Source organism: Oncorhynchus mykiss, chromosome 8 (genome assembly GCF_013265735.2).
Source record: "Oncorhynchus mykiss isolate Arlee chromosome 8, USDA_OmykA_1.1, whole genome shotgun sequence".
Lineage (NCBI taxonomy): Eukaryota > Metazoa > Chordata > Actinopteri > Salmoniformes > Salmonidae > Oncorhynchus > Oncorhynchus mykiss.
This window is the reverse complement of record NC_048572.1, coordinates 78,853,944-78,865,258: the sequence shown is the minus strand read 5'-3', so window position 1 is coordinate 78,865,258 and position 11,315 is coordinate 78,853,944. Positions and strand designations below refer to the sequence as shown.

At 45.9% G+C, this 11,315-nt stretch overlaps 1 protein-coding gene across 1 annotated transcript in view; it reads right to left on the bottom strand.

Annotated features, from left to right (window-relative positions):
* Positions 1-3,349: 3,349 nt before the first annotated feature.
* LOC110530706 (serine/threonine-protein kinase STK11) overlaps positions 3,350-11,315 on the bottom strand; it is a 31,225-nt gene continuing 23,259 nt past the window's right edge. The window contains exons 11-12 of the mRNA XM_036986367.1: positions 10,725-10,940; positions 3,350-3,931 (exon numbers count right to left, since the gene is read on the bottom strand). Of these exons, the coding sequence (XP_036842262.1) occupies positions 10,747-10,940 (194 nt within the window). The 3' untranslated portion in view covers positions 3,350-3,931; positions 10,725-10,746. The remainder of the gene's footprint in view (positions 3,932-10,724; positions 10,941-11,315) is intronic.

The following is an 11,315-nucleotide window of genomic DNA, read 5'->3' as shown; positions in this document are numbered from 1 at the left end:
CGATAGAGGGTGAGTAGAGAGAAAGAGGACAGACAGAGCGATAGAGGGTGAGGGGAGAGAAAGAGGACAGACAGAGCGATAGAGGGTGAGGGGAGAGAAAGAGGACAGACAGAGTGATAGAGGGTGAGTAGAGAGAAAGAAGACAGAGAGCGATAGAGGGTGAGGGGAGAGAAAGAGGACAGACAGAGCGATAGAGGGTGAGGGGAGAGAAAGAGGACAGACAGAGCGATAGAGAGTGAGGGGAGAGAAAGAGGACAGACAGAGCGATAGAGGGTGAGGGGAGAGAAAGAGGACAGGCAGAGCGATAGAGGGTGAGGGGAGAGAAAGAGGACAGACAGAGCGATAGAGGGTGAGGGGAGAGAAAGAGGACAGACAGAGCGATAGAGGGTGAGGGGAGAGAAAGAGGACAGACAGAGCGATAGAGGGTGAGGGGAGAGAAAGAGGACAGACAGAGCGATAGAGGGTGAGGGGAGAGAAAGAGGACAGACAGAGCGATAGAGGGTGAGGGGAGAGAAAGAGGACAGACAGAGCGATAGAGGGTGAGTGGAGAGAAAGAGGACAGAGAGCGATAGAGGGTGAGGGGAGAGAAAGAGGACAGGGAAAGAGGAGAAAGAGAGAGCAGGGGACTGGGAGGGGGAGACCTGGGGGATGTAGCTCCCATAGGACTATGAAATCAGAGTTGCAATTAGGATCATTGACTAACTGATCAAAACGCTAAATGTTAAATGCTTCCAGTACAGTGGTTTGACCCTGCATACGCTGAGTGACTTCTCAGCACCCAATAACCCCTAACCCCACTGGAAGGGCTATTTAATGACCCCTAACCCCAATGGAAGGGATATTTAATGACCCCTAACCCCACTGGAAGGGTTATTTAATGACCCCTAATACCACTGGAAGGGATATTTAACGACCCTTTAATGACCCTTGTGCTTAAGCAATGTTGTACCTTCTGAAAACCTGAGTTAAACCTTGAAACACTGAGTACTTGTACATATCACATTGTTCACTTCATCATTCTCAAAAACAGTGTAAATCCATTGGTACCCCTACTGGAACCAGGGGGCGAGTTGTGTTGTACCTTGAATAAAGGGTCCCTGTTTATGTATCTGGTCATTTAGTGGAGAGAAAAAAGATCTGTACACTTTCAAAATCCCAGATGTTTTGTAATGCCTTGATACGTACTGTAGATGTCGAGGGACCAACCAATGTATATATTCCTTTAGGATTTTTACTCCCCCCCCCCAATAAATCAAAAGAGGCAAAGAAAGAAGAAAGGAGATGTGTTCACTTCCTGAACAATAGAATAAAATAACCATGATGGCAGAGATGACTAGGGAACAACAGAGGATGCAATGCAGACATCCACATCACACAACAGTCAGTATCATCACCAGAATGGTGGAGAAATAGGGGTGGGCTAATTACAACGGCTAAGAAAAGAGACTTTGGGTCCAATCTACAGTAGGTATCAAGGCATTACAAAACATCTGGGATTTTGAAAGTGTACAGACCTTTAAAAAAATAATAATAATACAAATACCATGTATTATTGTAAAGAAATAAAAAGGATTTCTTAACATGGTATTTATTTAATAAGAATAAGGTCAGAAAAGCTGGAATTCTTCATTAATCAAAGGTACATGTGAGGTTTCTCATCCAGTTTTGCTGGTCTGGCCTCTGCATAGATTCTCTCAGTGCCTGGCTGACGTGGGCAGCATTCGTCTCCATTTTACACAACCTCGCCGCTCCATCAGCCCAGCACTGAGAATAGATCACAGAGCGAGTGAGTCAGAGCATAGGGAGGGAGGGGAGCAGATGAGTCAGAGCATAGAGACAGGAAGGGGAAGGAGGGGATAGAGAGCGGAGGAAAGAGAGAGGGCAGGACAACAGAGGAGAGAGTAGGTGAGTCAGACCAGAGAGCGAGTGAGAGAAATTAAAAGATGGAAGGCGACAGAAAAGGTGAGAGGGAGAGAAGTGAGTGATAGGGTGAGGAATTTCAAGGGACGTGATCAGCACAAGGCTACCAGTGCATTTTCAATCATACAAGATGCCTGACGCCATATTATCCGTTTTCCTGAGGTCTGATGAAACCCATTTCATGTTTTCTGAGCCCCTCATTTCAGTTTCATAGTCAAGAATCACCCTCAATCCCCCATCCCCCTCTGGGGCAAGTGTTTACTCCAACGCCAGTGTAGGTGTGAAATAAACTGCAAAAGCGCATGGTCGTTAAACACCTGCAGTTGAATAACCATACACTGTGTACAAAACATTAGGAACACCTTCCTAATATTGAGTTGCACCCCCTTTTGCCCTCAGAATAGCCTCAATTCATCAGTGCATGGACTCTACAAGGTGTGGAAAGCGTTCCACAGGGATGCTGGCCCATACTGACTCCAATGCTTCCCACAGCTGTAAACAGCATTTCAATAGTACTTTAAAGTATTTTTTACTTAAGTAGTTGTTTTGGGTATCTGTACTTTACTATTCATATATTTGACTACTTTTACTTTACTATATTCCTTAAAGATAATGTACTTTTCTCACCAGTTTCCCTGACACCTACAAGTACTCATTACATTTGAAATGTTTAGCAGGACAGGAAAATAGTCCAATTCACACTTATCAAGAGAACATCCCTGGTCACCCTGCTGCCTAAACACACATGCTTCGTTAGTAAATAATGTCCGAGTGTTGGTGTACCCCTGGCTCTCCATACATTTAAAAACAAGAAAATCATGTCATCTGGTTTACTTAATATATGGAATATGAAATTATTTTTACTCTTACTTTTGATACTTAGGTATATTTTAATCCAAATACTTTGACTTTTAAGTAGTATTTTACTGGGTGACTTCCACCAGAGTCATTTTCTATTAAAAGTATCTTTACTTTTACTCAAGTACAACAATTGGGTACTTTTTCCACCACTGCAGTTGTGCCAAGTTGGCTTGATGTCCTTTGGGAGGTGGGCCATTCTTGATACAAACGGGAAACTGCTGAGTGTGGAAAAACTCAGTACCGTTGCAGTTCTTGACACACTCAACCCAGTGTGCCTGGCACCTACTACCATACCCCATTCAAAGGCACCGAAATATTTTGTCTTGCCCATTCACCCTCTGAATGGCACACATACACAATCCATGTCTCAAGGCTTAAAAATAATGATTTAACCCATCCCCTCCCCTTCATCTACACTGATTGAAGTGGATTTAACAAGTGACATTTATAAAGGGATCATAGCCTTCACCTTGATAGTCTAAAAGAAAGAGACGGTGTTCTTAATGTTTTGTACACTCAGTGTATGTTCAGAATATAAAATAAAATGGGAGCCAGACAACACACAGGATTTGGTTGGGACGTGTTTTATATAAATAATAATAAAAAAAGATTTATTGGAAAAAATAAACAAAACCTAATGAACACAATAAAGCCCCTCCCAACACACCAGGGGTGGAGGCCAAGGTTTCAGTCTGTTTGTCTGTCCTTAACTCAGCAGTTTCCCTTTCTCAAAGTTCAATCCAGCATGCAGTTTTTATATCAGTATCACTGTCCTCATAGTTAAAATGAAGAGCTATTCTTTATCAACCTAATTCCTTTTACAACGTGTATCTTTAGGTTCTGTCAAATAAAAGGTTGTCTAAGAACTAAAACCAATGGGGTCAGAGTTCACGAAGGTGGGACTTGCACGGCCAGCCATACCTCCTCTGGGACAGCCTGAGAGGGGAGGACGGAGGGAGCAAAAGAACAGAGGGGGGAACGGAAACACAAAGAGCCACTTCACACAAAGACCCTTGAGGGTACAGTCTTTCTCTGCTGCTCTCTGTCCATCTCTCCGCATGACATCCTTGAATAGTTTGTAGCCAAATGGTTCAGGAGGAACAACATCAGCAGTTCTCTCTCACCCTTGCCAAGGATGGGAAAGATAAACCTAGGAGGAGAGAGAGGCAAGCTTTTATTATAGTTCATTTCATTGTACAACTATTGCATGACAAATAGGATGATTTATGACGTACAGACTTGAAGTCTATTTAAAGGGCTTTGCCTTATTTGAGCATCAAAGGCTTATTTGTCACATGTGCACAGGCAAAGCACACAGTGTGTCCCTCTGCCTCCGGCGCAAAGCACACAGTGTGTCCCTCTGCCTCCGGCGCAAAGCACACAGTGTGTCCCTCTGCCTCCGGCGCAAAGCACACAGTGTGTCCCTCTGCCTCCGGCGCAAAGCACACAGTGTGTCCCTCTGCCTCCGGCGCAAAGCACACAGTGTGTCCCTCTGCCTCCGGCGCAAAGCACACAGTGTGTCCCTCTGCCTCCGGCGCAAAGCACACAGTGTGTCCCTCTGCCTCCGGCGCAAAGCACACAGTGTGTCCCTCTGCCTCCGGCGCAAAGCACACAGTGTGTCCCTCTGCCTCCGGCGCAAAGCACACAGTGTGTCCCTCTGCCTCCGGCGCAAAGCACACAGTGTGTCCCTCTGCCTCCGGCGCAAAGCACACAGTGTGTCCCTCTGCCTCCGGCGCAAAGCACACAGTGTGTCCCTCTGCCTCCGGCGCAAAGCACACAGTGTGTCCCTCTGCCTCCGGCGCAAAGCACACAGTGTGTCCCTCTGCCTCCGGCGCAAAGCACACAGTGTGTCCCTCTGCCTCCGGCGCAAAGCACACAGTGTGTCCCTCTGCCTCCGGCGCAAAGCACACAGTGTGTCCCTCTGCCTCCGGCGCAAAGCACACAGTGTGTCCCTCTGCCTCCGGCGCAAAGCACACAGTGTGTCCCTCTGCCTCCGGCGCAAAGCACACAGTGTGTCCCTCTGCCTCCGGCGCAAAGCACACAGTGTGTCCCTCTGCCTCCGGCGCAAAGCACACAGTGTGTCCCTCTGCCTCCGGCGCAAAGCACACAGTGTGTCCCTCTGCCTCCGGCGCAAAGCACACAGTGTGTCCCTCTGCCTCCGGCGCAAAGCACACAGTGTGTCCCTCTGCCTCCGGCGCAAAGCACACAGTGTGTCCCTCTGCCTCCGGCGCAAAGCACACAGTGTGTCCCTCTGCCTCCGGCGCAAAGCACACAGTGTGTCCCTCTGCCTCCGGCGCAAAGCACACAGTGTGTCCCTCTGCCTCCGGCGCAAAGCACACAGTGTGTCCCTCTGCCTCCGGCGCAAAGCACACAGTGTGTCCCTCTGCCTCCGGCGCAAAGCACACAGTGTGTCCCTCTGCCTCCGGCGCAAAGCACACAGTGTGTCCCTCTGCCTCCGGCGCAAAGCACACAGTGTGTCCCTCTGCCTCCGGCGCAAAGCACACAGTGTGTCCCTCCGCCTCCGGCGCAAAGCACACAGTGTGTCCCTCCGCCTCCGGCGCAAAGCACACAGTGTGTCCCTCTGCCTCCGGCGCAAAGCACACAGTGTGTCCCTCTGCCTCCGGCGCAAAGCACAGAAAGCAGCTGAATAAAAGGGGGGGGGGGGGGGTAGAGAGAAAGGGGAGAGGCAGCGAGAGGGAGGGGCAGCGAGAGGGAGAGGCAGCGAGAGGGAGGGGCAGCGAGAGGGAGAGGGGCAGCGAGAGGGAGAGGGGCAGCGAGAGGGAGAGGGGCAGCGAGAGGGAGGGGCAGCGAGAGGGAGGGGCAGTGAGAGGGAGGGGCAGCGAGAGGGAGGGAGGTGCAGCGCGAGCACATGCAGCGAGAGAGAGGGAGGTGCAGCGCGAGCACGAGCAGGAGCGAGCAAGAGACAATATCCTGCCTGCAGCCCACTCCATCTAGACCAGTGTGAGTCATCCCTATAACACATTAATACAGAGACTGCTGCATATCCAACCAAGTAGCTCTGCAGTGTGTGCGTGTGTTTTATGATTGCCAGTGGAAAGACGGTGTGTGCGAGTGTGCGTGAACCTCAGTCCCTAGGAGGATGCCTGGGGAGCAGTGATGTCGTAGAGATGACTCAGAGAAGCCTTGAATCAGTTTCTCTCATCTCTTCCCTTCCCTTTCTCCCTGCCTTCCCAGTCTCCCTCCCTTCCCCTTCTCCCTGCCTTCCCACACAGGTGGACCGGTGAGGGTAAATATTTTTGCAAGAGTGCTTAAAATATCACACCTACAGTCGTGGCCAACAGTTTTGAGAATGACACAAATATTAATTTCCACAAAGTTTGCTGCTTCAGTGACTTTAGAGATTTGTCAGATGTTACTACAGAATTATAATTACAAGCATTTCATACGTGTCAAAGGCTTTTATTGACAATTACATGAAATTGATGCAAAGAGTCAATATTTGCAGTGTTGACCATTCTTTTTCAAGACCTCTGCAATCTACCCTGGCATGCTGTCAATTAACTTCTGGGCCACATCCTGACTGATGGCAGCCCATTCTTGCTTAATCAATGCTTGGAGTTTGTCAGAATTTGTGGGGTTTTGTTTGTCTATCCACCTTTTGAGGATTGACCACAAGTTGTCAATGTGATTAAGATCTGGGGAGTTTCCTGCCATGGACCCAAAATATCGATGATTTGTTCCCCGAGCCACTTAGTTATCACTATTAGCTTATGGCAAGGTGCTCAATCTTGCTGGAAAAGGCATTGTTCGTCACCAAACTGTTCCTGGATGGTGGGAGAAGTTTCTCTAGGAGGATGTGTTGGTACCATTCTTGACCATTCTTTCATGGCTGTGTTCTTAGGCAAAATTGTGAGTGAGCCCACTCCCTTGGCTGAGAAGCAACCCCACACATGAATAAAAAAAAAAAATGTTTTTATTTGAATGAGTCTCAGGATGCTTTACTGTTGGCTTGACACAGGACTGATGGTAGAGCTCACCTCGTCTTCTCTGGACAAGCTTTTTTACGGATGTCCCAAACAATCGGAAAGGGGTTTCAGAGAAAATGACTTTACCCCAGTCCTCAGCAGTCCAATCCCTGCACCTTTTGCAGAATATCAGTCTGTCCCTGATGTTTTTCCTGGAGAGAAGTGGCTTCTTTGCTGCCCTTCTTGACACCAGGCCATCCTCCAAAACTCTTCACCTCACTGTGCGTGCAGATGCACGCACACCAGCCTGCTGTCATTCCTGAGCAAGCTCTGTACTGGTGGTGCCCCGAATCAACTTTAGGAGACGGTTCTAGCGCCTGATGGACTTTCTTGGGCGCCCTGAAGCCTTCTTCACAACAATTGAACCGCTCTCCTTGAAGTTCTTGATGATCCGATAAATGGTTGATTTAGGTGCAATCTTACTGGCACCAATATCCTTGCCTGTGAAGCCCTTTTTGTGCAAAGCAATGATGACGGCACGTGTTTCCTTGAAGGTAACCATGATTGACAGAGGAAGAACAATGATTCCAAGCACCACCCTCCTTTTGAAGCTTCCAGTCTGTTATTCGAACTCAGTCAGCGTAATAGAGTGATCTCCAGCCTTGTCCTCGTCAACACTCACACCTGTGTTATCGAGAGAATCACTGACATGATGTCAGCTGGTCCTTTTCTGGCAGGGCTGAAATGCAGTGGAAATGTTTTTTAGGGATTCAGTTCATTTGCATGACAAAGAGGGACTTTGCAATTAATTGCAATTCATCTGATCACTCTTCATAACATTCTGGAGTATATGCAAATTGCCATCATACAAACTGAGGCAGCAGACTGAAAATGAATATTTGTGTCATTCTCAACTTTTGGCCACGACTGTACACACACACGGTTATTATAGTTGATAATATATATTTTTTAAATTGTTTAGTTTGTTAGCTTTCTGACCTGATTTACTAGTTTATTTACTTTGAGAAAAACATTCTTATTTCATTTGTTTCTATTATTTTGTTTATTTTTAGTGTTAAGGACAGAAAGTAGCATATACATGGGAGGCTAGCAACCATTTATGTGATGAATAGTTGTTTTTTGGGATGTCACTTCTTGCCTTCTAGTTCACCATAAACACAAAGGTTACGAACAGAAAGCCATTGAAGCACCCAATGTTGAGTAGGCCTTCTCCCTCTTATGAATGTGCTTGAAGTTGAATGCACACACACACACACACACACACTTAAAGCATTCTAAATGAGCGACTAGGGGGAAAAAATAACTTGTCCAACCAATGTTAGGAATTACTCTAATCATATGTACTGTTCAGATAAACTTTACACATACAGTCCTACACATTCTCCCACCCAAACCCTTTAACTGGGTGAGTTCGTTTTGCATGGACTGGTGCACTGGGTAGGCGGAGTTGGCACATTTTAGACCATTCAAATTGGTCCTTAAGTGAAATCTCCACCCACCCGGGGCACCGGGCCATGCAAAACGAACTCGCCCACTTACTCACGCTCTCACACACCCCACTCTTTAAACGGATCTCTGAGTAGCCTATTGCCTTTGCAGTTCTTCCTTTGCCATCTAAATTAGTGCAAAGCCTAGTCAGTGATCAAGTTCTCAGTTTGCTAGCTAGGTAGGTAACATGACTAGCTAGCTAAACCAATGTAGTTTTATGAAACACCAAAAATAGCGTCTCGTGAGTAGTTTAAAACGGCCAGCGACATGCGCACGAATCCGTGGCAGAAAGAAAGCGCCCCGGTAATATTGGCCTTAACTTTGACATGATTTTGGCTAGAGGCACACGGTCTTTAGCGCTGTAAAATCATCATGCCTGTTCACCCCGTTATCATCCAGAAGGCGAGGTCAGTACAGGTGCATCAAAGCGGGACCGAGAGACTGAAAAACAGCTTCTATCTCAAGGCCATCAGACTGTTAAACAGCCATCACTAACACAGAGATGCTGCTGCCAACATAGACTAAAATCACTGGCCACTTAAATAAACAGACTTAATAAAGGCATCAGTCACTTTAATAACGGCACTTTAATAATGTTCACATAGAGGTATCGCTAGTCACTTTAAATAATGCCACTTTTAATCATGTTTACATATCCTACATTACTCATCTCATGTACAGTTGAAGTCGGAAGATCACATACACTTAGGTTGGAGTCATTAAAACTCCTTTATCAACCACTCCACAAATTTCTTGTTGACAAACTATATTTTTGGCAAGTCGGTTAGGACATCTACTTTGTACTTGAGGCAAGTAATTTTTCCAACAATTGTTTAGACAGATTATTTCACTGTATCACGGTGACAGGGCAAGACAGGGCATTTTTACTAGGATTAAAATGTCAGGAATTGTGAAAAACTGAGTTTAAATGTATTTGGCTAAGGTGTATGTAAACTTCGACTTCAACTGTATATACTGTATTCTACACCATCTGCCTGTCATCGCTCATCCATATATTTAAGTCTTATTCATCCCTTTACATTTGTATAATTGTTGTGAATTTGTTAGATTACTAGTTAGATTTTACTGCACTGTGGAAACTAGAGGCACAAGCATTTCACTACACTCGCATTAACATCTGCTAACCATGTGTATGTGACCAATAACATTAGATTTTTAAAGACACAAACATTGACTGAAGCCAAATGTTTATTACTAGCCCAAGGTACACTACATGACCAAAAGTAAGTGGACACCTGTTCACCGAACAACTCATTCCAAAATTATGGAAACCCATTTCATTAAGCTCCCGACAAACAGTTCTTGTGCTGAGGTATCTTTCAGAGGCAGTTTGAAACTTGGTAGTGAGTGCTGCAACCGAGGACAGACGAATCCAATAACTTGAAGGGGTGTCCCAATACTTTTGGATGTATAGTGTAGATCACAGCCAGTCATTTCCAATGGGAGAAAATTAATCATAGTGGGCAGACCCAAGCAAGAGCTAGCGAGGTCCTATTAGTGCGTTCTAGCATGCATTTGCATATTTCCGTTAGGGAACGCCAATAACTAAATTCGCCCGTGCGCTCCTAAAGAACGGCATTTTTTAAAATTACTTTGGCAAAGGGTAAAATCTACAAAACTTAAGTCCACTCAGATTCTAACGGATTCTAGTTTTGGAAACAGAAAACTGTATTGAGATATGTTTAATCGATGAGAAAATTCACAGAACGTCGGCCAAAATCCATCTCGCTCCATCTTCTCCCACTGGGCTTCCTTTCATTACCATATTTGGTAGTGAGTGGAAACACCAACTAGATGCTTCACATGTATACATCCGGTGAAATATCTGGCTCATTGTTCCATCTGTGCTGAAGCTGTGATCCGTTCTGCGCTTAAAAGGGTCAGTGAGGAAACATGTGCGCTTAAAAAAAGGTTCCGTGCATTGAAGAAAAAAGTTTCCGCTGATAAACCGCTCCCGTGTTAATGTGGTAACTTTGACAGCCCTAGTTTAAATGAGAAAGTCAATCTCAATGGGACTTTAAAAGGATTAGCGCCGAGACTGGTAATAGAAATATGGTCAACTGACCCACTGGTGGTTTAGGGTTTGCTGTCGCCATTGTTCACACTCCACGCCAGCCCTTTGGCTAGCAGATTACTTCCCCGTTAGCACGCAACAGCTAGTGAGTGATGCACAAGATAGGGATGTTTCAAATAGGCCTATCACCTGGCAGCATTTACCCACCAGATTCAGAATCTTAAAAAAATATATGTTTTTAATAGCTTGAAAACCCATTGGATGTTTCCCAGAAGTTCAGGGGAAACTTCAACCGAACATAATTCATGATGGTTTTTATTTTAGTTAGTTGGAGTCAAAGTAGTCCAGTAGTTTTTCAAAACGGGTTTGTTAATTATTTTATTTCAGTTTACGAAAAAAAAAAAAATCAGGATTAGTTTTAATTTCCTACAATAACCTTGCGACACACAAACCTACACACACACCCTTCTCACCAGATGGGTTGTTGAGGTGGGGTCATTGCTGTTTGCAGGTGGAGAACTTGCGTATCTTGCTGGCTGTGGAGACTCCTTTGCGGGAGGGATTGGATGAGGAGGAGGACCTGCGCTCTGGCTTGGCCTTGCTCTCCGTCCCGTTTACACACACAGGCTTGGCCTGGGCCCGGCTCAGATCCACCTCAGCCTCATCCAAATCCTCCTCTGGTACCTGCCCTGGAGGACAGAGAGAGAGAATATAGGCCGGTCAACACAAACACAGAGACAAACACCATGAACATCTGCAGAGGCAATCACACACCACCTTCAGATAATCTACTGCTTTCATCATGTAGAAAGCGCATTTATAAAAACATGTTTTGAGAGAGACGAGACCTTTAGAATAAAACTCTTCCTCCTCAATAGCACTAAAATATCAAAGCAGATAGAGACTGGGGGACAAAACATTGTCAAAAGAAAATGGATTTTCTGGTGGGGTTGAGTGACTGACTGCTTCATCAGATTTCATCTATTGATCTTTCTGACCAGTCGGGTCAAAAGATCAATGGCGATTGGGCCAGTGAGAGCAGATGGTAAGAAGAGACAACCAAT